We start from the raw sequence: 27,291 nt of genomic DNA on the forward strand, positions 1-27,291 counted from the left end.
GGTATGCCAATCATGTGTTTTCAACCCTGGCCCAAAATCACCTTTCTTTGATAGAAGAGTGCTTATATTTGCAGCAAATCCTATTGGAAATTTTGTTTTTTTTATGACTCCTTTTAATGCGTCACTTTGTTGCTCCGTTAATAACCAAGGAAGGGCACTTGTATTTATGCAGTCTCCATTGCTATTTGATTCAATGGAAGCTTTTAGTGCATGATTGGATTCATAAATGTTGGTACAGATTTTGGCAATTTGTTCTCTATCACGCCTTCCATCCAACATTTTCCATAGTGTCTCTGTTACATTCTTTTCAATATGCATAGCATCAAACAAATGCGCAATTGGGAGATCCTTGTAGTATGGTAACCTACTAAATTGAGTAGGATAACTTTTCATTCCTCTAGGAAGTTGGTCATTGATTCCTTGACGACCTTCACAAGCATCAATTACAACATTAGTAAATATAAGACAATATCAAAATACAAATTTTAAACTTCGGACGACAAATTGGATATTACCTCGACAATTTAGTCGATCATATTCCAACTTCCATAAATGAGGTGTCATTCTTCATGGCCTTGATGATGTCTCTTCTTTTCCATTGAAAAGATGTTTTTCAGCAATTCGATACCTATGATTATTGTGGAGAAAGTGTCTAAACTCATCAAACACCTGCTTTCTTAAAGTTTTCGAATAACGAGATTTCATCTTCGGACCACAAACTGGACATGCAAATTTTCCCTTTGTCTGAAGACCTAAAAGATCATGTAGAAGTGGATCATGTACAATTATCATGCGCAACTTAAACATTTGATAGTAATGTGTAAGCAATATAACAGACCAAAAATATGTGATATTAACAATATAACATACCACAAAAATGAGTTAGCCTAGGGGCATCATGTATTGTCCATACAAGCATTGCATGGAATTGAAATTGTCAATGTCCTATCGGTCTAGAGATGTCATACATAGTGATGCCATTCCATAACTTCAACAACACGTCAATTAGGGGCTCAATATACACGTTCATATCTTTAACTTGGTATTCATCTAGCAATTGAATGAACATAAACATTACATTATTATTATGACCATTTTCATGCACTATTATAAATTAATTTAGATAACTATAAAACGAAAAAAATACCTGGCACAACCATTGACAACATTATGTGCTCCCTCTTTATGGACATCCAAGGAGGAATATTATTGTTAATAACAAAAATAGGCCACACTGAGTAAACAGATCTCATATATCCATATGGATTGACACCGTCCGCTGCCAATGAAAGCTTCAAATTACGAGGTTCTTCTTTAAAATGTGACCATGTTTCTTCTATCTCTTTAAATGCAGAACCATCGGCAGGCATTCGCATAATGTCATCCTGACTTCTATTGCGTGCATGGTAATCCATAAATTGTGCCAAGCTAGCGCACCTGAATAACCGTTGAAGACGTGGAATAATGGGAATGTACCGAAGAACCTTGTGAGGCACTTTTTTTGTTATTTGATCTGACCAATATCTACTACTATGACAATTAGGGTATTTTGTTGCAAATTCGTGTTGTTTATGATATAGAATGTGATCATTGGGACATGCATGTATTGTTTGATACTTCATTCCAATTTGATCCATAATGTTAGATAATTCTCGGTATGAATGAGGCAAAATGTTTGATGGTGGTAACAAAAACTCACTAGTCAACCTACAACAACAAATATGCATTGTTAATATAATGAATAGTAATTGTATGCTAACATTGAAGATGACAAAAATGACATACCTCAGCATACGTGACATTGGTACATTGGATATGCCATTCATAACCTTTAAATTCACCAACAACACTATAGCTGAGAGCAGATTTGTTTGGGAGCCTTCGTATAAGGGCTCGTGTGCCTTCTCAAGTAAAGGTATCTCAAGACCATCATCATCATCATTATCAGATTTGCTAGTACCATCATTGTGAGCCTCTTCATCACCTGCCCCAATACCATCTTCTTCAATCATGTCCTCTGGCACATTATCATCTTCTTCCATGAGAGTGTTATCCTCAGCTTGGATATTAACACCTCCATGTTCCTCCAATACGAAATCTACATTCATCAATGGATGAAAATCATGGCCCCCTTCAACATGACCATGTTTCCTACAATGACTCTGGGCTGTTGTGATTAGAATTCTTCGAGTCTTTAACCCTTTACACTTTTTGCAAGGACAATAACATTTATTAGGTTTTCTTCAGAACTGAGCCCACAATGCAACCATTGTCACATTTTGTTCAGCGTTCATATTGTCAAGCGTGGTCTTTCTTCACAGGAAAATATATCTGCAAATAAATTGGAAATTTTGTGATTAATGTTTATATCTGCACATATGTTTTTTCTTGATTATTGTTTTCAAATGTAACTAAAATGATCCTATAATTTCTAGAAGGCATAGATGTTTGCAAAATGTGGATTTATAGACAATGTATGTTAATTATTTCCATTTGAAAGAGTATGTTAATTAGAGAAGGATAACTTATCAACAAAATCAAAATGTTGAATACAAAATATCTACACAAAAAATATCCAGCAGTGTATCTACAAAAATTAGAATTGCTATAATCTGACACATTTAAACCTAGAATATACTAACTACAATTGCATTCAAAATAGTGAAATATTTCAACGCATCCTTGGTCTTTTGGTGAAGTTGAAAGTTGAAATCATCCATAACGTAAAAAAGAAAATAATAAGTGATTTCCTTCTTATGATAAGTTTGAAGTACTCACATTTATTTTAGTTATCTCTAAAATCATTTATTTTCTGGAGATCTCCCTATGTTCAAATGATTTCATATGGAATGTGGGGATGCCGGCTGGAAGCCCTAAAATTCTATGGCATTAGATATTATAGGGCTCATATGATTAGCATTAAACATTAAACAATTAAGCAATAAATGATTGAGCAAAGCCATTGGATTAAACTAAAATGTTAGTGTTTGTAATGAAGAAAAGAAACATGCACCCACATGCTTCGACTAATTATGTACCAACAAATGCTTTGGTAATTGAGCACTACCACATGTAATACAAAGGTGACATTATTTGTTATCTGCTTGGTTTGTTCAAGGGATTTCAAGTAGAGATGAAATATATGCATACAATACCTAGGTTAGTTGTGGAGAAGTATATAGATATAAATTGCTTTATGGTTGAAACTAATTTGGCATGCATGGAGGTTACTGATTAAAGTGTAAATATTTAGTGATACAATAAATGCTACAAAAACTATAAAATGTGGAATTGTACGAGTTAGTGCCAAGCAATTGATTTGATCCTCAAGACATTGCTAGAACTATTGAAAATTGTAGCCTGGTGATGAAATTTATGAGAAGAATTTACCATGAGTATCAAGAGGTATCAGTAAAAGATGCAATTGCATCCATTTCCCATTTTAAAACAAGAGCATCAACAAAATTATCCAAGCCTTCACCCTGCATTATATCTTCAATAGGATGATGAGTTATCCCAACTCAGTGATCTTTTGCACGCCCCTGAGGAAAATTATATGTTACGAATTCCAATCACACTTGACACTACTCCTGAGGATAAAGAGAACAATAGAAACAACTTCATGGAAAATGAGGTTAGTAATTTAGAAATTTAAGAGATTATGACAAAGGCGACGCATGAGGCTGAATACATTGAAGATGATGTGCTGAACAACAAAAAGAAGGAGATATAACAGAGATAGAACCTTACTATTCCGGCAGAGGTTACACTAAAGCTGCCAAATGCTACTAGAATTCAAACAGTAAAACTAGCCTAGAGGACGTGTTAGACGCATTTATATGGTGGCCACAAGCGTGGAATTGAATGATATATTCACAAGTCAAGTCAATGGCTTTTAATGACTTGAAGGTTCCATGTTGCTCAATTCATTTGTTTATCCACTTCCATCACGACATCCCAGATCATCATGTATTCTCCACAAAGCTGCAACAGTTGAATGGAATCTTAATGAAATTGACCATTCATTCACTCTATTCAACAACTTTGTAATGGATGCTCTGTGCAACTAAGCTTTGAATGGCCATGGTGATAGAAATGAGAACCATCACAATTCTATGGAGTTTCTTTCCAATTGCAATTTACAGGTGCTTGGGAGATGTGGGCACGGCTACTTTTTATTCTCCTCCTTATGTTCGTAAGTTCTACTGCTCTCTAATTCTCTCTTGGCTTTTGATTCAATTAATTTATTGTTGTCTTTGAAACTTTGAGTTTTTCAAATCAGAGATCTATAGATCTATTTGGATGATGAATCATCGAGTATGATTTGAATACTGATATTAAAAACTTTGGATCTACTATTTTGGATGTTGATTGCACAATGTGATTTCAAATATAGATACTCAAAATCAAGCATCTAACTTTTTTGATAATGAATCATAGAACGTTGTTTGAAACCAGGTTATGAAAATTAGAGATCTTGGATCATAGAGTGTGATTTTGAAATGTCGATATCAAAATCAAGCGTCAAAATTTACTATAATGAATCATAGAACATGATTTGAAATTCATTATTTCATTTGAAGCAAGGTTCTAAAAATTAGAGATCTTAGATCATAGAGTGTGATTTTGAAATGATGATATCAAAAATTGAGAGCTTACATTCTGATAATAAATCTATAGTGTGGGATTTGAAATGTCATCATATCTTGAAATGAGAATGATAGATTTAGATATTGTAAAGATTTGGTAAGTAATTTAATCACTAGATTCATATTGGAATGTTTTGTGAAACAAAAATTGTTGGCAGCCTCAGAATGCTATGGGAATGATGAAAAGCAGTTTCCAGCAGTGAGTGATGCAATTTGGGACAATGGAGCAGCTTGTGGGAGACATTACAGTGTCAGATGTCTCAGTGGTACAAATCAAATATCACAAAATCCATGCTTAGACAACACCAATTCCACTGTTGTCAAGATACTCCATTACTGCTCTTCTAACTGCAATGGAACACTCCAACTCTCTATTGATGCCTTTAGAGATATTGCTACTTCCACAACAGGGACAATCAATATTGAATATGATCAGTAAGTTTATATTTAACTTTTAATTTGGTCATTCTTCTTTAAAATAAGATGTGGGCCTATTTATTATTGACTAGTCTCCTCCCAATTCACCCAAATTAGAGTTGGGGGTTGGGTTATAGACATTTCAAACCTATAAAACAATAAAAGAAAACACTAATCTCCGACCTAGAATTCTCTCAAGTTGTTAAAATTGGTAGCTTTCAATGATTATTGACTTTGATGTGTTCTATTGCAGAGTATAATAGCATCAAGTTCTATTTCACAAGTGTTAGGAAACTCTTCTGTTTAAGGTTGCCATGAATTGAGGAATTAAAAGTCAGAAACATTGTGTAAAGAGAATTATTGTATAAGCATCTTATTTATTCCATTTTATGTATCACACAACTTCTATAATAACATTAATATTGATTGTAGCCCATTCCAACATTATCACATTCATTGTGATTGTCTATTGCAAATGTTCCTTATCATTATATGTGGAATAGTGTAAACTGATTGTTGATATATATTCGATTAATCTTAATTTCCTCTAAAAAAATTATTTTGGAAGATGAAATAATAAAAGAATGGAAGATCCCATAGGTGTGATAGTGGAATCAAATTTAAAATCCTACAAAGAGGGAGTGGAGATACAAATTCCCATCTCCAAAGAATTTGTCAGAACCAAACCCAATTGTGTGGAATTGATAATTTGTTCTTGGGAATTCCTAGTTCAAGTGATAAGTCATGGCCTTCTATAGAGAGTTTTCTTTGTTAGATCGAAAATAATTTGGGTAACATCGTCAAGTTTATGGTATTCTTGACTGTTTTAAGAAGGATACAACTAGTAGAAATTATTGAGGGTTGCCATGGATGATGGATGGCACTGGAATTTATCTAAGAGATTGGGAACCAAATATCTAATAAAACATACAATTTTCAACCTCGATATGGATATCCGAATTGAAATTAGCCCCATCTAGATGCATGAAGTCAGCAATATAATACCACAGTGTACTAAGGGGAACATTGATGTAGAGAAATCTCAAGGAAAAATAATGGAGATGCTTACAAAAATTTTCATGGGAGGGTAAACTTTATAATGTTACATCATTAGTCATAATCTTGACAATTAGTGACAATTAGTGATATAGTGAAAGGAATAATTGGACGATGGAACATAAAGTGACCTTTCAAATGAACGATCTATTCAAATGGATGGCCTTTGTCTAAATTGATAAGAAATGAATGGCCTATTGTAAATTGATAAGGAGCATGTAATGTCTTGAATTTTATACCACTCAATTACTGAATAATAAATGAAGGTAAACTGTTTTTCCATTTCACAAATATGATAAGCACGTCACTGTTCATATTTGCACATAATGTATTGAAACTAAGTAACACTATGATGCAGCTATTGTGACACCTCTCTTAGGTAGCCGACATAAATTAATCTAGTAAGTTATAACTATTTTTTTCCTTAAAAGTTTATACAACGCTATGGTACACAATGTGGAAGCAATATGAAACATACACATTAAGCAATGCAAATATAGCTTTGATTACTAAAAGCTTCCTTACTATTCCGATGGAGGTTGCACTGAAGTTGTCAAATGCTGTTGGCACTGGCAGTAAAACACTATTGGCACGTAATCTTTAAACCCTTCCTCTGCTGGCACCACAAAATGCAGTAAACGATAAATATTAACCGCACATCCACAGCCTTTCTTTCGGTCGCGCAGCAAGATTGAAATTAGGGCACGACAAAGAGCTTTTTTTGGATTTTGACATAGTGTATAAGTTTATGTTGGTCAAAATTTTGACCAACACAGGCTTCTAGTTAAAAAAATTATATACGTTGCCTTGCATAAAATGACCAATTTGACCCCATTCTATTAGATGGTTGAAAATTTTGGTCTATAAATGGGATCAAATGTACTATTGTGTGTACCTTTTAATGTTTTTAATTTTTATGTGATGCTTATGATGGATGTGATTATGATTATGATTTGATTATGTTCATGATAATTGAATTACATTTGCAGAAAACTGAAGCCCTTTCAGGAGCATCCCTCACAGTCTCATGGATTGATAGGTATAAGTCAATACTCCTTATAGATAGTCTATTTAATACACTTATCAATAGTAAGATTGATGTCTTCTAAGATCTCTCCCATTTGCAAGTACCAGCGAATAGGTATTTGTTAGAAGTGTCTTCCTCGAGTGAGGGAAATTTAGGAATAGAAGAGGAAAGTGAGACATGCAGTTTATCTAAAACAAGGAGATTAACTAGAGGTCAAAGGACTAGAAGGAAGTTCAATAAATACATGAAAATTTTCCTTGCTCAAGGGGGGTCATGTTCTTATGATGATAAGATGGAAGGCAACATCAAGGTGCTCTTGAGGTACCAATAGCTACAGAAACATTGGGTACCCAAGGAACTTCCTCCAATAAACACTGATTTTTGTGTTAATGAGAGGATATATCGCATAACACCATCATCATTACATGGTTTGGGCCTATTTTCTATGGATGGCATAAAGGTGTCTTACAAAAAAGTTTCTGAATTGATGGAGTATGTTGGACCATGTTACGATTAAAAAAGTTGGATGCATATTGTTCAATATAAAAAAAGTATGCATAGGTATGCCCTCTCAAAAAATTATATACAATAGCAAGACAATAATCAAAGTAAAAGTGTGGCTATATACATTGATGGAAGGCCAAAAGTAACACGAAATATTGCAGGTTTTATAATAGTACACGTCCTGGGTCAACTATAAAGCAACTCAATTGCATATTTGAGACATGCTAGGGAAATTGTGTATTCATCTGTGCGATAAAATCAATACGTGCAGGGAAAGAGCTTCTTATTGATTATAATTTGAACTACATAGATACAAACAAGGCTACTATCATGGGGGTGGTACATACTATTAAACCAACTTCTAATCAATGACTCCAACATACCATTTAGTCAATAAATTTTTGGCTAACATTTGTATACTTGATCTTTGACACATGGGCACAATATGGAGAAACCGCCCAGAAGGGATGCTAGAATTGTTCTTGGCTCATCTAAACATGAGCAGGTAAAACTCATTGTAATTGTGCAAACTAGATAGAAGCAAAATGTTATTTTTTTAATGTTTTTTTTTCATTTCTTTGGAGTAATTTTGATAATACTAATATTATTGTTGTCATGCTGGGCCAATGGTCAGAGGGAGGGAAAGGAACCTGCAGTCCCTCAGCCCCCCCCCTGAGGAGGACCCTTTCAATATTGATTTAGCAGAGATCGATGACCCAATCGGTTTGATTAAAAAGGTGCTAAAGAAAATTGGCAGATAAATTAAATATGTTTGGCAACCATACAACCTACTACTCAGGAAATAAAAGATAGGGGATCTGAATTGTTGCACACCTCTAAAACCTTAAAATTAAGTATTAATGAAAATTTTAATTATAACAAGAGTTCAATAATGGTTTTTATGTTATGCTCTTTTATGGCATTACTTAAAATATGGATGTGTTGTCTTTATAGATTTTTTTGCATGATTTTGAGCCCTATTCCCATGATGAGGGTGTTGCAGGTGGTTCAGGTAGATCGCATGTTCCATTCCCCACTTGTGTTTCCACTAAATATATATAGGAATGATCATAATCATTGACAATACATGCTCAAACAATCCTTTTTGTAATGCTCTAACAATCTTGTCCATGCTAGTCCATGAATTCTATATTTTGCATGCTCTAACAATTTTATTCTTTAGCTTCAAATCAATTGTATCCTATGATGACGCCGCCTCCATCCAGGACAACCACAAATCTCTTTTCGAATGTTGAGTCGACAACATGCAGCTTATAGGCATCGACTGTTGCACCATCTACTGGTACACAAATCCCTCTTTTTCTCTCTTTTGTTATGTGTTTAAGTGTTATGTGTTTACGATGTAGATTTTAATGACCCCCCTTTGGTAGTCACTCAATGTTTAAACTTTTTCACAATTTTATGATTCCAAACCATAAGAACTCGACTCCATTCATAGCTTGGATATACAAGGTTATGTTATAGGTCAAATTTCAATTAGCTATCTTTAGTTATCAAAGATTGTAATATTGAAGATCATCTTCTCTTGTAGTATATTATTGTAATTATATTCTGATGCAAAGTCTAGCAGCCACTTCTTCTACTAGCCTTCAGAAGGCTTTCACAATCTAATTTTTGGATCTAGGACTTGGTATAAGTCCCCTTACCCACACCGGGTATACACAACTGCTGAGCCCAAATGGGGAAATCCACTTTAAAAACTTCATTTACTGACACAAGCAATGGTGATAGTAACTAGGACCTTCAGTCCAACCACAATCCTCAATTTTTTTGGAATCTACCAAATCCACAACAATCCTTTGCACTTCTAGGCCTACAATTCTTGTAGCCTTTCCAATCCGTTTTCTTGTATTTTCACCAACTATCCCTCTATGGCATAGGGACTTCTCCACTATTTTAGGCACCTCTTAAGATTCTTTCTAGAATCCCAAAAGCTTCTAGGATGATCTTGCTCCAACACCCTCCAAACTGCTGCTTGGGTACCTAGGCCTAGTTGATCAAGTTTGGCTAGGGCTTCAAGGAAGGATGGATTAGGTGGGTTCCCAAGACCCCAATCACTTATAGAAATCCTAAACACATTCAATGCTTCTAACTTCAATACTCACATAGATCAAAAGTACCTCCAAACATGACTGTCACCATAATAACAACAAAAACTAGTCAAGCACATGGTCTTGGTTGACCGAGGGCCGGCTTGGAAAAATACTTGCCCTACTCACCATGCCTCCAACTTCTGGAATCATGTATACAGGTCCCTTAACTTGCATATCTCTTAGTTTTAGAGATTTCCACTAGTGGATTTGCAAGTTAGGGCTGCATTTGTACAAGGCCCTAGAAAATAGGGCTATTCAGACCTCTCAAGACAAAAATGCTAATAACTCACAAACCAAAATTGTGAATTGAATCAAATAAAAGCCAAAACCTTCTAAACACACATCCACCACTAATCCACTTGCAAAGGAATCATGAAAGTACTGTATGAAACCATACAACCCACTGTAACAGCAATTTTACTAGTAAATTAGAGGTTTTTATTCATTTTCTCCAAGCATATGCTACAACCTGATCTCTCCCTCCAAATGAGACCTCAAATGACATATTTGTAGGCCTATATGACCTTTGGAAAAACCAAATAGCTATTTCCAACCATGAAACAAACAAACAACAACTTTTTGTAATTACCGATCAACATTTTAAAAGTTGTCAGCAACTTTTAGGCAATTTTTGCATTTTTTGCAAATCGGTAAGTCTAATGAACTTAACAAGTGCATGGTCATTTCTCTAGGCCTATATTGACTCAAACACCCTATTCTAAGGCCTTTTGGTCTCATTTGAGTCACTTGGTTTATAACCACACCAAAGTGCTAATGGGCCTTACATGTGCCTTTATTACAAAATATTACCAAACATGGGCCAACTTACTAAAGTATGGACCAAACCTTGTTAAAACTTCCTAAATTTATTGAATCCACCCTTCCATGGAGTGGGTAGGTGTCTTTCCTCCTAGGTACTTGTTCTCTACTTGTTCCCATGCCTCCTAGGTTAGGTGCCCTGCACCATATTCATGTGCTTGATCATGCAATGAGATGTGAATAAATATTGCTTTTATTAATGAAATAATTGTCTAATATAATGTCCTTGATTTCATAGAATGGTTAATGGGATAATAAATCTATAGTGATGTAGTTGATATTTCAGATGAGCCTTATAAACATACATCAAGTATGGTTTCGTTTCTAATGTGTATGAGTTACTTCATGATAAATGGAGTTGTCTTGCTTTGATCATCCTTAGTAGTAATCAATGCTTTCATCATCTTCAATATATATATATATATATATATATATATATATATATATATATATATATATATATATATATATATATATATATATATATATATATATATATATATATATATATATATATATATATATATATATATATATATATATATATATATCCATTGCCAAAACTATGTTGTAATTATTGGCTCTGATCTATATCTAATTTGTCATCTTCCCAATAGTCACCCTTCATAAGTTAGTCGAGGATTCAACAATGTCTTGGAATCCACTCAAGGAACTAGAGTTCAACTCAAGGATCAATAAGAAGTCCCTGACTTTAGGATATCAACCAAACACTCCTCTATAATAGGTTCACTACCTTGATTCATTTTAAACAACTTTCAATTCACTTTGTCCATGTTTCAACTTCCCTTTCATTGGGAACACTCCTAATTCACCCTTCATGCAATCAACACTTAATCTTTGTCTTCAAGGATTCTCCCGATCCTTCCAAAGCCTCAATAACCTTCAAACAACATAACTAAGGAGTTCCAACCCCTACCAAGCATCAACTCTATACCAATCTTCAAAACTGCCTTTTGTAGGACTGTCCTATTAGCCCTGTCTTGCAAGCAAATTGCATTTTTCTTCCAAATTTCTCAAACACCATGGTAACTTCTCCACCTCTTCAAATACCCTTTAATGAGTTCTTAAACCCCTAAAAATATCAACCTTTCAGCTTGTGACTGATGAACCCTTCTATGGCCGTCTCTACAATCAATTAGGCTTAATTAGCCCTTGCCTAACAAAGAAACTAACTTTTGTGCTTATTATCAATCTCCCAAACCTTTACACAACCTTAAGGCATCTAATAAATACTAGGACTCCTCAACTTGTTTAACCCTCCATGCATTTCTAGATACTTTTCCATCAAACCCTCCCTTTAAGGGTTTCTAGCCTAGGGCTTCCTAGAAAAGACCCTAAATCAACTTATAAAATCTTTCTAATGGCTCAAAAATTTAAAAAAAAACCCTCTCAGATGTTTTCAAGTAGTATTTAGTCATTCTAACCCCCATATCATCATATTCACCATGTGGTGCCTTGCAAATGCACCTTCACTGTTTGGTTCAATAGTAACCCTGCCATTCCTTTCTTTGTTCACTGTCACCTGTATCTAAATCATGTTAAATTCATCATATTTACAAGCCTTAGTACCTCTCCCACAAGTTACATTTTAATCACAGAAAGTGGGAGAGGCACATTTTCCCAAATTACTTTAAAATAGTGACAGACTATCATGTTTCCTGTGACAACAGAGATCTAAAAAGTAGTTTTTCTTGAGAATAACTTACAAAACCCTTGCACAAAGTTAAAAAAACATTAAAATCTCTTCAAGAAGCAAAATAGTAACTTTTGAATGGCAAGAATCTTATTGAGTTACCAGTCTGAATCTTGCAAATTAGAAAACTATCCCTATGACAGTGAAGTGTAGAATTCTTTTATTTATATATTTTCTTCGTACACACACACGCCTTTTCTTGACTACAACACTTGTGTCTTATAAAGACCTTGCTTTTCAAGCTTTTTTCCCATCTAACTGACTCGTCAAATTGAACAAAGACTCCTTAGACGCCAACTGCCTTTCATAACTATCTTATGATAGCAACAAACAGTTTTTTTTTTTATACAAATTTTTAACATCAATTATCATTTGTTCTTTTATACCTCATGATAAAGACTTATAAAACTTATGAAACTTTTTGCAATAGGAGCTACAACATCATTTCCTATATGTTCCTATGTTCCTAGTACGGGAACGGTGAAGGATGTCATATTGATTGTCAGCAATGATGAAGGCATTCCATTAAAAGTAGCCAAAGTTCCAGGTACTCTAAAGTTATTATTATTCTATAGTGATATAATAGTAATTTAGTTTTTCATCACTCTTCATTGACTAATGATCCCATGATTGTTTTTTAGGGAATGATTTTTTTGGAAAAAACTTTGTGATGAGTGTTTGCGAATATTCAGGCCCACCCTGTGCACCTGGTGGAACATCATATCCTAACTAAAACCCCAAACCACTATTTTGATTTCATATCATTGCTAGAATAGTTTTCCTTTTCATCCATTTCTTGAACTATATTAAAGGTAGCTTCACTTCATTTATGAGTCTAAAATGTTTTTTTTTACTTAAAAGGTGGAATAACCAAGACAAAAAGTTGAAGGATGATCTTATAGAGAGCATGACCCAACTCTTTGGACCTTGTGCATTCGAGAGAAACAAGCTCCTTGAAAAAGATAGTTTATGTTTGAAGTATATTAGGGACTAGTACAGAAAAAATTTATAGGATAACCCCAGGTACAAGCATCCGCCCTATATTCCTGAGGCTGAGTGGCAAGCTCTGATTTTGGATGGAAAGTATAAAGCTAACAAGAAAAATAATATTACACCAATAGAAAGTACATCAAAGTATGTGATACTGTTGAGAATGTAATTATGTACTAATTAACCTCTATATTTATACTATCTAACATATTTCAAAATGTTCATAGATTGCCTGACACATCAAAGGCAACAAAGGCAAGACTAGAAAAGCACAAGACACACAAGCTCAGCTCTGGTGGTTTTTTGAAACTTCAAGCACAAGTTGTAAGTATTAGTAAATGAAAAATTGTATCAAATTTTTTATATATTGTGACGGGAAATGCTAGGATAGACTAGCTTGTCTATGCTCCTGATCCTCAACTTGGATCTCAGTGTTCCTCCACACCGATATATGATGTAGAGTAACACACTTTGGAAGCACCAACAAACTCCTAGCACCTTCGAACAACTAAGCAATTCAAGTTATCACCCCAATCCTCTGTTCTCCACAAGAACATTCAAGGCTTGATTCACCTTCAAACAAGGAACTAATCTACTGTTACAATTGCTCCTTTAATTCATGGACCCAATTCATTACATAAGGCTGCATACTAGTTACTTCTCTCTTGTACCATTCAAGGCCTCATACACCCAACCTTGACACCAAGTGTTTTGGCAACTTTTGTATTTCCTTTTGATATTTTAACTACCCTCCATTGGTTGATGAAACAATGCAAGTAAAATTCACCACACCATGCAAAAATGAAGGGCTCAGAGTTCAAGAGATACCTCACAGAAGAGGATAAGAGAATTGGCTTCCAACAAGGCTATAGAGCTATGGCTGAGCGGCTACGAGCTAAAATCAATGTGGAAGGTTCTAATAATGATGCATTTGAGCCATAGGTAAATAAGCTAAATGAAATTTATATCAAATTGAATACTTTACCAATTAGTATATTTGATGTTAAATTCCACTATAAAGTGAGTATATTTGTTTTAAGCAAGCAATGATAACAATTCGTAGGATGTTGCAATGTAGCCTGAAAATCCTTCTACACAATCTGTGGATGTTGAAGGTTCGCATGATGTGCATCCCAGTGGTGGAGGTATACATTTTCTATTAAAATTTTTATATGTAGTTGCAATTGGTGTTTGGATTAATGTAACATTTTGTATAGCAGCTGTAGAGGATCAAGGGGTCGATGTTCATGAGCGTGTTGACATTGAATCCATACAAAATGATGTGGTCAGATCAAATAAAGAGCACCATAGTTATTTTATTTAAAATAACTAAATACTTGTAATAATTATAATAAACTATTTTTAATTTAACTCTTTTATTTGTTATTGCAGAGGACCCCCCTTTGCAATAGCATAGGAATTTGAGATCATCAAGAACAGAGAATAGAACAACTAATGAGGGGGGAATTGATGATGAAACTGATGCTCCTCTTAGAGCTTACATAGAAAAAATAAATAGAAAGAAAAAAGAAGAAATGATTGTCATCTACATACCTTAAGTGATAATAACTGAATTTTATGTCTCAATGAATTTAATTATGTGCTAATGAATGTTCATGAATTATGTGTTAATTTAGAATATTGATGAATGTTGCATGTTAACGAATCTAATGTGTTAATGAATGTTATCATGTGATATTGATTGAATGTTACATTTTATTAATGGTTGAAAGAATAAATGGATGTTAGATGTTAACGGGGAATGTACAGTGATGTTAGGGGGAGGGGGGTGGGGCCAAATGAGCTTCCACCTTCATGTGGTTGGCCCTATTTAGTAGAGAATATTAAACTATTCTTGAAAAAAAGTGAAGCTCAATAAGATACTAAATATTTCTCTATTTTGTCCTATGTTTAGACTGTTGTCCTATGTATCTAAGGCTTCATGCTTTGAACTGTCATGAAGTTCTAAACTTTAAGTTTTTTCATTGCATCCTTGGATCTCAACACTGTCTTGGGACTGTGTTATGACCAATGATACGATTATCATAATTAACTAGGGAAACAATGAGTCCCTATGTTTCATTGGATCTCATGCAATGATAGAAAGGAAATGAGAGTATAGATACTTGTGATGACACTTGAGAAAACCTTTGCATGTCTACCCTGCATTATCATACAATCAACTTATGATTGATGCATGTGTACAAGTTCTTAAAATTTATAGTACAATTTTCTCACTATCATGATCAATCTCCCTTTTCTAGATGATGCCTAACTCAACAAGCAAGAGGGGAAAAAGACTGACCAAAATCCACCTCATGCCAATAGATTGTAGTTAGACAATGTTAGAATCAAAAGATCATAATTCAAGTCAATAGAAATAATTAAAATATTGCATGTATATGATTTGCAAAACACAATCAATTTTACCAATCTTATTTATAAATGATTCTAATAGGAGGACCTATGGAAAAGATTTAGACTAACACGATATCAAGTCATGGATATTCGTAAAATAATAAAATACTAATTGACATAAATTTGTATTTAGTGTCATCACATTTAGTTCATTGTATCGAAACATCAAATGCACATAGATAAATAGTTAGTTAATAATCAATTTTTTTATTCACATAATGAGTTAATAAAATGGGTTGTGACAAATAATATAGAATGCTCATGGAATGTGGAAAAGACAAGAAAGCTTATAAATAATATAATCAGAGCCACAAATGTTATACTCAACATCTCACCTCATTGTAACTGAGCCTAAATTGGAGAGTTCAATCTTCAAAAAAAATCGCAAACCTTACTTTGATTTCCACTTTTTTGTATCATGGATTGTTTAAGCAGTATACAAATCTAGTCCTAATGTCATTATTGTTTTTCCTTGTGAAGGTATATGGGTAGGTATGAAAATTGTGTGCTATTTTGATGGGAAAACTTATGAATGGGTGGGAATAAGTCGACAACACAGTATCATGGGTAAGGTAAGTATTATCTTCATGCTCAATTTTCCTTATCCAAGTAGAAAAGTATATTGTTTTAAAAAATTTCCAATCTAATTATATAGCTCTAGAAATACTGTATTCATAAGGCAAAATGTTTACCTATCTCATCTTTTAGAATTTTCGATTGTATCTGTTTGATTATTTACAACACAGGCTTTATCAAGTATTAAACATTTTTTCCTTCTCTAATTGAAATTTTGAAGTATGGAATACTTTGAATGACTCTCAAATGCTTAGCAAATCTTTAGCTATTCTTATTCGTACATAAGGATTTTTTGACTCTACTCAAGAAGTCATGAATTTTCTACATAATGCACATTCCCTAAACTTTGGTGTAAATGTACTGACATTAATAGTTGTCTCCTGCAAAATCTTCCTCATACAATCTATATTAGAATTTACCAAGGTGTGAGAAACTTTTGTCTTGTTTATAATACTTAAGTATATATTTCTATTTTTCCCTATTTGGAAGACTTCCAACTGAAGCAGTATGTCTCAAATATCTAGTTTCCATCTTTAGGGACCTTGCCTTGGGTGTAGTATATATTTGTTAGGGGTCATTTCTCTTTGTAAGTTTGACTCCCCATGTTAGTGAACTCTTCTCATCATTATATTACCAAGAGAAGCAACATATGGGTAGCACACATGCACATGATACAAAATAACTGAAGTATGTCTATAAACTGACAATCAGTTTCATGCAATTCCCATGCTTGATAGTACTCCATCTTAGATCAAGATTATTTACAGCATTGTAAAACATGGCCTAAAAGTTTAGGCACTTTAATGCTTAATGCAATTGAGTAAGCAACTTTATTTTTTAGATTTTAAATTCTGAGCGATCTTAACCATTGTATCAAGGACATCTCAAGATGACCTCCATGGCTAGTGGAACACAAAAAATTTCTTGATGCATGTTGGTAATATCTTGCATAAAGGATAGTTAAGCATTTGTTACTAGAGGGAGGAAACTTGCAGCCTTTCACTCTGTAGCAACTTCATATGTGTATGCATGCAATACATTTACATAGTAGGCATCTTTCCTAGTAAGTTTTTGTGTAAGTTTTTGTTCAAATCATTCAAGTAACGTTAATTAAATAAAAAATGATGAGATCAATACACACATCTCAAAAAATTATGATGCTGCTTTACTGGCATTAATATCTAGAGATAGTTTTGATCCAATTACATCTATCGATGTATTCAATCTAATGCCACATCATTGCAATCTTTCTTCATATTATTTGTTTTCATTGAACCTTCCCAATTTTAATGGCTTTTGCTTCCATGGTTTCACTACTATATTTGTATAACCAGTTTTACTACATGATATTGTAGTGCACAAAATATATATTGCACATTCCTAGTCCACCATAGCCAGAAAAGTGTGTGCATGTTCAAGAGATTGTTTCTATCATAGTTTATCTTTATAAGAAAGCTTTTGAAAAGAGAAATGTAAGGAATCAATTTTAGCAAAATTGTCAGTACTCAATGATTTAAGCAACATAAGTATGACATATTAAGGCCTGAGAAGGAGTGAGGCAAAGGGAGGAGATGAGGGAGGTGAAGCTTCTAGCTATGTCATTCTCAACTACCTCCAACATCAAACCAAATCAAGACTCTTAAACCCTACGTAACTTCATTTGGTCACATCTTATATTTGAGTAGTATGGTGTCGTATTGGTGCTCCTTCCATTATTTTGATATATTATTATCATGTCATCCAATCGACTATATGACAAAGATGATTCCTGAACAATCGAATTAGCAATACGGTTGATATGCATTGCATTTGGCCACTTGGTTTGAGGTTCATCTCATTGATTTCCATTCATCATAGGATCTTTATCTGATTAGACCTCGATAAAAAACATTGAGATTTCTCGAGCCCCAAGCCCAAATTGTGCAGGCTTCAATCTCCACATGTCATAAAGCCAGTATATAGTGTTGAGCATTTTCACACCATTTGAGAGCTGATGTAGGTGAAGCTTCCAGCTACGGGATGCCCAACTCTATATAGAGGCTTTATGATATGTGGAGATTAAAGCTTGGACGATTTGGGCTTGGGGCTTGAGAAATCTCAATGTTTTCTATTGAGGTCTAATTAGATAAAGATCCTATGATGAATGGGAATCGATGAGATGACCCCAAACCAAGTGTCCAAATACAATACAGATCGACCGTATTGCTAATTCGATTATTTAGGAATCGTCTTTGTCCTATAACCAATTGGATGGCCTGATAATAATACATCATGAAATAATGGAAGGAGCACTAATAAGACATCATCCTACTCAAATATAAGATGTGACAAAATGAAGTTACGTAGGGTTTAGGAGGTTTGATTTGGTTTGACATAGCTAGAAGCCAACAAATTTTTTGTTTTGTTTTACTTTGTATCTATTGCAATTGCGACGTTAGCCACAAGCATTGCGATGGGGTTGCTGTAGCAGTGACACCAACTACCGTCGCAATTGCCAGGGTGTTAGTTGCAAATATGACATTAGCCACAAGCATTGCAATGGGGTTGCTGTAGTGGTGATGCCAACTACTGTCGCAATTGCCAGGGTGTCCATCGTAATTGCGACGTCAGCCACAAGCATTGCGACGAGGTTGCTGTAGTGGTGATGCGAACTACCGTCACAATTGCTAAGGTGTCCATCGTAATTGCAACGTCAACCACAAGCATTACGATGGGGTTACTGTCACAATAAAGTGGTTGCATAGCGATGGATAGGCATCGTAATTGTGACGATATAGGATAGACGTTGTAATTTGTGACAAAAAAACAACGACGTCTATTACTGTAGCAGTGGCTACACATTGCTGTCGTAATTGCGACACATAGCCATCGCAAATCGATGCCAAATGTATTAGTGTGTAGAGAAAATTGAAATTACTTGTAATAGACATCAATCTATCTAAAGTTACTATGTATGGTAAAAGTTCGTGACAAGGATAATGCATGTGGTAATGCCTCAATCTACCTTAACATGTAGGTGAACACAATTGAGCTCAAAAACTATATTAGTTAGTGCCTAAAGTAAAATTGTTGTCTATATATTGCAGACATCTTATTACATGCTCTTCACACTGTGCCAAGAATGTACAAGTGGTTTCTATATAAAAAAAACATATTATTACTTGCTTCTCACAACTTATCAAAGACATATTAGCCTTGGATTTGGATTTCCCAACACTTCTACTTGTAGTTATATTTGTCTCATATTTGTTAAGAGGTAATTTTATTGTTTACATGTTCATAAACTTCAAATGATATGATTTATATTATATAGGGTTACATTTAAATGAATTCTATAATTGATTATCTTCATATTTTCTACTATTATATGTGAATGAATTTGATAATTTATGTAGAGGTTGAGACCATTACTTTATACTTTGAACATATGACATTACTCTCTTTTGAAATAACATGCTTATGGTTTATATATAGATTTGAATTATGCATCTCATTATCTATCTAAATTATATGTTAAGGAACTCTTTTACTAGAATATTCTCTTCCTCAACCTAAAATGCCCACCCAAGAAGAATACAAGAAATATCAATTGGTCATCCTACTAGATAAATAAAATGATGATGGTGGGGTGGCGGGGGGGGGCAAGAATAAATCAAGGCTCACCAAAATGGATTTCAGATGAGAATAGTGCAAATGCTACTAGATGCGAATTGTTTTCTAGATCCCTAGTAGATTCATTTCTTTAAGGTAACCAACACCAAAACTTAAAGTATCATGCTATGGAGCATCATGAAAACTTTGAGTCATTTTTCTCAGAAAGATGAGATGAATTATGCAGAATACTATGAAAAAATGGTAGAAGATCTAGAACTTGCGAAGACCATTGTGAGATTTGTGTAGCCTCTATGGTGACTCAAACTAGCATTCATGTGGACCATTTGAAGGGCCAAGTATCCTAGATCTACAATCTTGATATCTCGTATACTCCCATACTCCATGTCTTATATCATAATAGAAACTGCTGCAATAGTTTGTATTTCATTAATAACAATGTCAGTGTTCATATTGCACCCATTCTTTTAAAGGAGGATAGTAAATACACAAGCCATTCTGACCAAGATGCTATAAAGTTCATTGTGGACAAAAAGGGGTGCAATAGTACTGGTAAAATTTGTGGATAAGACAACTTCTTAAAAAGATAGGATGAATCTCCACAAAGAAAAAGTCTAACAAAGTGTATTCCATGGATACCAAGGGAGAGAAAATAAAAAAAGATAAAAATCATCTTACCAATGTTTTACTATGCACACAAAATCTTGCATGGTCCTTCAAAGGTGTAATTGCTAGTACACATTGTGCAACCTACCACATGTTTCATTCACCATCTAACATTTTCTTCATTACTTTTTTATTTTCATCTTCTCTTATTTTTTTCTACTTACATAAGTCTATTCATTTGCTTCAAACCCCTTCATATTCCTCTCTCCATTCAACAAAGCATAATACCTTTATGAATTTAGAAAAGCTGATGAAGGTTTTTGAATTTTTGTTTCTCTGATTTTTTTACCATGAGGTGTCATATATGTTAAGTAGTATGCCTAATGTTAGTATAATACATTGAAAATTGATTTATAGTTATAGATAAATCAACTATATGTATATAGTGGTAATACATTGTATCCATAATAGATGCCTTACATTAATAAAAAGACATCAAACAAGAATTGTTGGTCAATATGTGGTATTAGAGCCCTAATTATTTTGGGAGCCTATTTGTCATATTATTTTTCCAAGCTTAATTTCTTCCTTACTGTGTGATGTTTAAGGGGGGATGATTTAAGCATCACACACTCTGGCTTGATTCCTAGGTTAAAAATGTTAAATAGTCAAGGTTGACTTATTTTTTCAAACTTAATTTATGCCTTAGTGTGATATTTAAGCATGGCCCTAGATCATATACCTTGATATCATGTGCTCATTGTCTATCATGTTTTACTGGGGAGGAGATTAGTATAAAAATTCTACTAGTAAAGGAGTTGGATCAAACTATTAAGTTAGTTCTATTGTTGCCTATCAAAGTTGTTGAAGAAGGAAACTGTCTCCACACATACTGGTGTACTTTTTCCTTAAAATGACTCCATTAATACATGTGGATGTCGATGCATGTGTTTCATAAAGAATTCAGGGTTTTGTCTATAAAAATTCAGCCCAATACTATTCAATGACACACTAATTCCCAAAAATGAGCATTGGTAGGTTTCAATGTTGAAGGGGTAAAGGAAGGGGGTAAATATGTTCTATGAAGATTTATACTCAGAGATGTTGAATTCATTGCAAAATCTTCTAATTTCAATTTTACTTGTGAATGGTTTCATTTTGGGGTCAATAAGGTAATAATGTTATGGTTGGGTTTGACAATGTTATCTATGGTCAGTAATATCCAAATGTGATCAAGCACGATATGGACATTTTTTTTCAATTTCTATGTTTTATGAGTCATCAAATTATTGGATTTTATTTTAAACAAATAAGCATATTGCATTATAGATTATTGATTGTGGTTGTATTGTTGATATGAAGCTTCTATTAGATACATATTATGATTTTAACTATGATATATGGAGGATTAAGATTCATTAATTTTGATATATGGGGGTTTAAGATTCAGATGCAATTAATGGAAGAGAATAAATGGGGCATGGTAAGAGGAAAAGAAAAATTACTTACAAACATGAACTAATTGTTGGAATTGAGTAGTAGAGATACTAAGTCAAGATTATTATTGATCTTGCTCTTGCATATTCTAAGGTTCATTATGTAAAATTAGATCAATCTTATACATGAATTTGGTATAATTTGAATAATCTATTTGGAGTGCAAGTTGCCAATGTAAAATTTTCCCTAAAACTTGAATTGTTTAGATTTGAAATAGAATCTGATTGTCAAACCATATAAGTAATTTGAGGCCTCTTATGAGAAAACTTGTAGGGGAAGTTATAATAGAAGTTCATCTAATAAAAAAAAATCATTATACTCACAAAGTACTAAGAAATAGTCAGATGAAAATAAAAGAGACAATACATGTTTCTATTGTAAGAGAAAAAGGGCCACACAACATGGCTTTTTGAGCTATAACTATTGATCTACTTGAGTAAAAACTAAAAGAAGAACTTGGTGAAGGAAAGGTTTCTTATATTGAAGAGGAGGATACATCAAATGATTGAGAAACCATTAATAATTCTTTTATTAATCACGATTTTGTGCTTTAAACCTCCACTTCTAGAGGTTGGTGGTATTAGAGTATAGAGGAATTTCCATCATCTCATGTTAACTTCTTGCTTTGACATGTATTTTTCCCAAGAAACATTTTTAACATTTTTTATTTTCTATTTTTTTTTGTTTACTAATGTTGAGGAATACATGTTTTGTAAAGCTTCATTTTGGAGACTAGTTTGGGACTTGGTCTTACACTCAATATACGTTGTTTTCTAGTAAGCTCTATAGTATACGATAAAGAATTGTACCCTTTCTCAGTCACTAGATAATGATATAGATCTACTGCATGTCTTAGGGATCATTGTCAAATAATTCAAAAAATTTTGATTTGAGATATTTAGGACTCGAAACTTAAGAACCCAACCCAAAGCTACAGCTTTTTGAGGGTTAAGAGACAACTTGATGGAAGCTTGCCTAGTTAAGGATTTTCAAGTTTGGAAGAATATTTTCTCAAAATATGTATCCATATCATGTAATCCACATGTTTTTCTATGTAATCCTTAAGGGGGGTCCTTAGGGAAAAAAAAATTCATGTCTTTAGGATCAATGTATCAAGGGGAGGAATGTTGGCACATAATACATTAAAAATTAATTTGCATTTAGATAACTACTAACTATCTATTTACATTGTATCTATAAAAGATGCTTTATATTAATAAAAAGATATCAAACAAGAATCCTTGATCAATAATTAATTGCATACAAGAAAATTATATTTAGGTTTGACAAAAATCAATGTTGAATATTCTTTGGTGGAGGGTCATGCCCCATAATATCATTTCCTAAATTATTTAAAATATTTTAACTAATTCTCTATGTGCATAATGTTCACTTATGTTATTTCATGCAATCACATTTTTTCAAAGTATATTTTTATGAAAATATCATAGCCTTGTGTATAATTATGTACTTTCATGAAGGGACATCCCTCTAAACATTTTGTTTTGTTATCTATGATTCTGCATCTATGTGCCATGCAATAATGTCATTCTATCAACCAATTCTTGATTTCATTCCATCTAACAATTATTGCACCTTGTCAATGCAATTGTAGTTATAACATTGGACAAGTTTTGATAGGTAGACATTTTTCTATATAGCATTTTGAAATATTTGTTCAAGCATAGGTAGGTGGAATATAGAAGAATATTATGTAAATTGGTTCCTTGCATACATATTGATTTTTTCAATGAAACTCTATATGTTTTCCTTATATATTATAACAAAAATATAGAGATTTATGATCTACACTTGGAAAAACCTTGAAGGACCACTAAGCCAAAAGAAACAAACTTAAATCATTAATTCTAAGTAGTACTAATTATTAGTTTCTCTAGAGTGCTCTTGCACCAGCCATGATAAGAAGGAAAAATTATGTGAGTAGGATTCAAAAAATGGAGTTAGGTTGTTGGAATTACCTTTTGAGGTTTCTAACAACATACAACTAACTCTACCATTGATGTAGATATAATAGATCTAGCTTCTTACTTTGCTTCTTCCACCATTTAGTTGGTCACTTGTTGTCCTCCTCCATTAAGTGCGTCCTCTTCTTCTCTCACATCTTATGGGCTTGCATCCACCATGTGTAATTCTCCTCTGCCAAATTTTTTCAATATCCTTTTCATACACATGGATCCTCTTCCACCATCATGTATCTTTCCCTGCTTAAATAACTAGATGTTCTCTGAACTCTATCTTCTTGGGATCTTTCCCACCATAAATAGACAATCTCCATGAAATATCTCTTATAGAATCCTCCACAACCTGATCTTTCAATACCCTAGCATCCTTTTCATGCTTATTTTTATCATCTGCAACCTTAATCTTTGCCTTATTTTTATCTTATCCACCTTCATACCTTCAATATTTTCCATCCATTATTGTTTTATTATAGAAACTTTTGCTTATAATTTTTCCCCCCTAGGTCTATTTGCACCATCTCTTCTAATGCCCAACTCTATAACATTCTCATCATGCCTTAGTTTTCTTTCATCCTTTTTATCAATACTACTTTAAGGTGCACCACTTTATGTTCTATTATTATTTTTTTCATTCAATGCTTTAATTGTCATTGCTACAACTTCTTTAGTTGTATCCTCCAAAATACATTCATCTAGCAATAGATTGCCTTCCACAACCATTTTTTTAACATCTACAAATTAGATGGCCAAAAAATTTTGAAGTGTGAGAAATATAAACACATTTATATGGATGTACAGAAATATAGCAATAAAAAAAATATAAACTTGTAGCTTTTAATTTAAGTATTAATGACTAAAACTAATTTTATGATTGATCAATATACTTGAAGATTTTTTAAGTCATAATCATTTTACTATATGAAAACTTACTTCATCTTAGAGGAAAATGTTTATAATATAAAATGGAACTTAACCTTTTAACAAAAGACAATGTCTATTAACATAAAATGAGAACTCGCTCTTCTTTAAAAAAAGACAATCATCATAAACATCATTGTCATATCTAAAAAATTATGACTAAATTGATATATCTCTATTTTCTTTAAAAAAATACTCATCAACATAAACATCACATTTGTACTCAACAAATTTCCCTAATTTGATATACTATAATATTTCTAATATTTCAATTAAACAAATTCATTGCTCTATAATACTAGAAACTTTTAACTTTTACATCAACCTTCCTTTAGAATTACATTCTATAATCTCTTCGAGAATTAATGTATTAGTCTCGAGGAAATATTTCTTTAGCGAAAAGTACATCCGACATGCTTGACATACAATACCAGTCACTTTCGAATATGATAGTAAACGGAAGAATGAAAGTTTCCTTCGATTTCTTTTTCGTATCAGAATTAAAGCCGGTTGTATATTACAACACTGCCATGAAATTTAAATATGAAATCTTTCGAAGCAGTTGAAATCTTTGAAACTATATTCGAAAGCCAGCTCTTGCATTAGGCGCATGTCTTGAGTAGGTGACATATACAACCTGGCATACGTGGTACTTCACCTCCTTCGCCCCCACATCTTTCCAATACGCCATTGCCGGATTTCTGTGTTGGTTTTTTCCCAGAGCCAGGGCGGACTCTGCTTTGTCCCACACTCCAAACCCAATTATCTGCTTTCCGTCGAGGGAGTCAAAGAAGGAAGCGGAGATCATTCCCTTGAAGCTGTTGAAGTATGATCTCAGAATGGCGAGGCAGGAGTATGAGAGGATCTCCTGTCTCTTCCAACTGCAGTATATTCTCCGTATACTCACAATGTCTCCCAACAGAAGCTCTGCAAAGGGAACTCCTCTCACTGTTTGTTGTGATGTCAGGCGGAACCACCCGGAGTCAACTATTCGCACTGCACAATTCAGTCCCCTCGTAAATGCTGCTGCCTGCACATTGCCATGCTATTAATATCATTCTAAATAATTACTGTGATTTCAGATACATCATTTAAACAAATGAAGGTGTGTCCCTTTCTCAAAATTATGTCCGTGATCTAAGATAATACATACCTCAGGTAGATTTAGGACTGACTTGTCTTCATTTTGTGACCCATCTTTGCGTGCTGCAAATACGGCAGCCTGCATAAATAAACAGGGCACCATTAAAAGGGAGGAATTAAATAATGATTCTGGTCGCTTCTAAAGTTGATTCAATTGTGCCATTGTTTTAACGACAACGATCAACATTATGACAAAATCTAATGTCATTAAGACGAGGAATGGCAAAACAGAAATTGGGAAAGAAAACGGTGCAACATATACCCATGAAAAGTCGAGGGATCTGAGAATGGCGACGTTGAGATTGTGTGTCTTTTCGAGGAGAGAAGCCACAGTAGCCATGTGGGAAACTGCATCGTCGATGTCGCAGCCATCCTCTGGTTTGAAGATGCCGAATGACACACTTTGGCTCTGGCGACGCTCTGTAGAAACAATCATTTTACTCTTGGCTTTTTAGGGAAAAATTTCTCAACAATTTGATCTTGCAGTATGGTTTTCCTGCATACGAAAGTGGGGTATAAAAAGAATGCAAATACCGCGCATAATGGCGTGTACCCATAGTTGGCATGCATATTCGATTCTTCTCACGCGGATTAAGAGAGCGACACGGTTAGGTTGCCGTGGCTAATCTACGCATATGCAACTTTTGTGTTTCTTGCGTGCTGACAGTGAAAAGGACGTTTTGCGGCCACACATAAAAAAGTTTGGCCGGCAGGGAGTGGTTTAACAAGCAAATAGACAGGCGGTATTCTTCTTTCTATAAATATTGTAGTTTGAATCGAACCATGATAATAGAGTACAATAGAAATACATTATATCCAGCCTGGATGTGGGGAAACTCCCTTCGCGTGCTTCCTCGAGTCATTCCACCACCCACCGAAAATTGCTCTTTGTATAAACTAGCCATCGACAAGATCTCCGACATCTCTTTTATTTATTTATTTTATAATTGTTTATTAAGTTGCTTTTGAGATTTATGTTGTTACATATATTATAACTAGCACTTGTATCAAAAGGAGGTGCAAGGATACCCAATAGATGTATGATTTGAAAGCATAACTAAAGCTTTATATAATAAAACTAAGTTTATAAAAGTTTAGATCTACAAAAACATATAATTATAGAAAGTAATCTTGTACATAGTAGCATATAATAGTGTTTTGTGTTTTTTGTAATTCTTTAAAAAGCTTAGCATTCGATCTTCTCTATATTTTATGAACTTGTAGGAGGTAGATTTTTATATGGGTGTAA

The 27,291-nt window shown here is 33.7% G+C and overlaps 2 protein-coding genes across 2 annotated transcripts; one reads left to right on the forward strand and one right to left on the reverse strand.

Moving 5' to 3' along the window:
- The first annotated feature begins 4,077 nt into the window (after positions 1-4,077).
- Positions 4,078-5,283, forward strand: LOC149565858 (EG45-like domain containing protein). Its single transcript, XM_089817281.1, has 2 exons — positions 4,078-4,195; positions 4,808-5,283. Exons 1-2 carry the CDS (start codon positions 4,078-4,080, stop codon positions 5,086-5,088), a joined length of 399 nt encoding a protein of 132 aa, XP_089673407.1. The 3' UTR covers positions 5,089-5,283.
- A 19,854-nt stretch (positions 5,284-25,137) lies between these two features.
- LOC149565859 (uncharacterized) lies at positions 25,138-26,534 on the reverse strand. The gene is made up of 3 exons (XM_089817282.1): positions 26,305-26,534; positions 26,053-26,121; positions 25,138-25,929 (listed from the first exon to the last, which is right to left on the reverse strand). The coding sequence occupies exons 1-3, from the start codon at positions 26,476-26,478 to the stop codon at positions 25,477-25,479; spliced, it is 696 nt and encodes a 231-aa protein (XP_089673408.1). The 5' UTR covers positions 26,479-26,534; the 3' UTR covers positions 25,138-25,476.
- Positions 26,535-27,291: the final 757 nt, after the last annotated feature.

This window comes from Cupressus sempervirens, chromosome 3 (assembly GCF_028749045.1).
Source record: "Cupressus sempervirens isolate cs-2001-9-10 chromosome 3, ASM2874904v1, whole genome shotgun sequence".
Classification (NCBI taxonomy): domain Eukaryota; kingdom Viridiplantae; phylum Streptophyta; class Pinopsida; order Cupressales; family Cupressaceae; genus Cupressus; species Cupressus sempervirens.

Excerpts from the sequence above, each read along its gene's own strand:
- LOC149565859 (XM_089817282.1), bottom strand. The coding sequence starts at position 26,478 with ATGATTGTTTCTACAGAGCGTCGCCAGAGCCAAAGTGTGTCATTCGGC. Across the intron at positions 26,122-26,304 it reads GATCCCTCGACTTTTCATGG|GCTGCCGTATTTGCAGCACG; the intron begins GTATATGTTGCA and ends TTATTTATGCAG. Across the intron at positions 25,930-26,052 it reads CAGTCCTAAATCTACCTGAG|GCAGCAGCATTTACGAGGGG; the intron begins GTATGTATTATC and ends GGCAATGTGCAG.
- LOC149565858 (XM_089817281.1), top strand. The coding sequence starts at position 4,078 with ATGGCCATGGTGATAGAAATGAGAACCATCACAATTCTATGGAGTTTC. Across the intron at positions 4,196-4,807 it reads TTATTCTCCTCCTTATGTTC|CCTCAGAATGCTATGGGAAT; the intron begins GTAAGTTCTACT and ends AATTGTTGGCAG.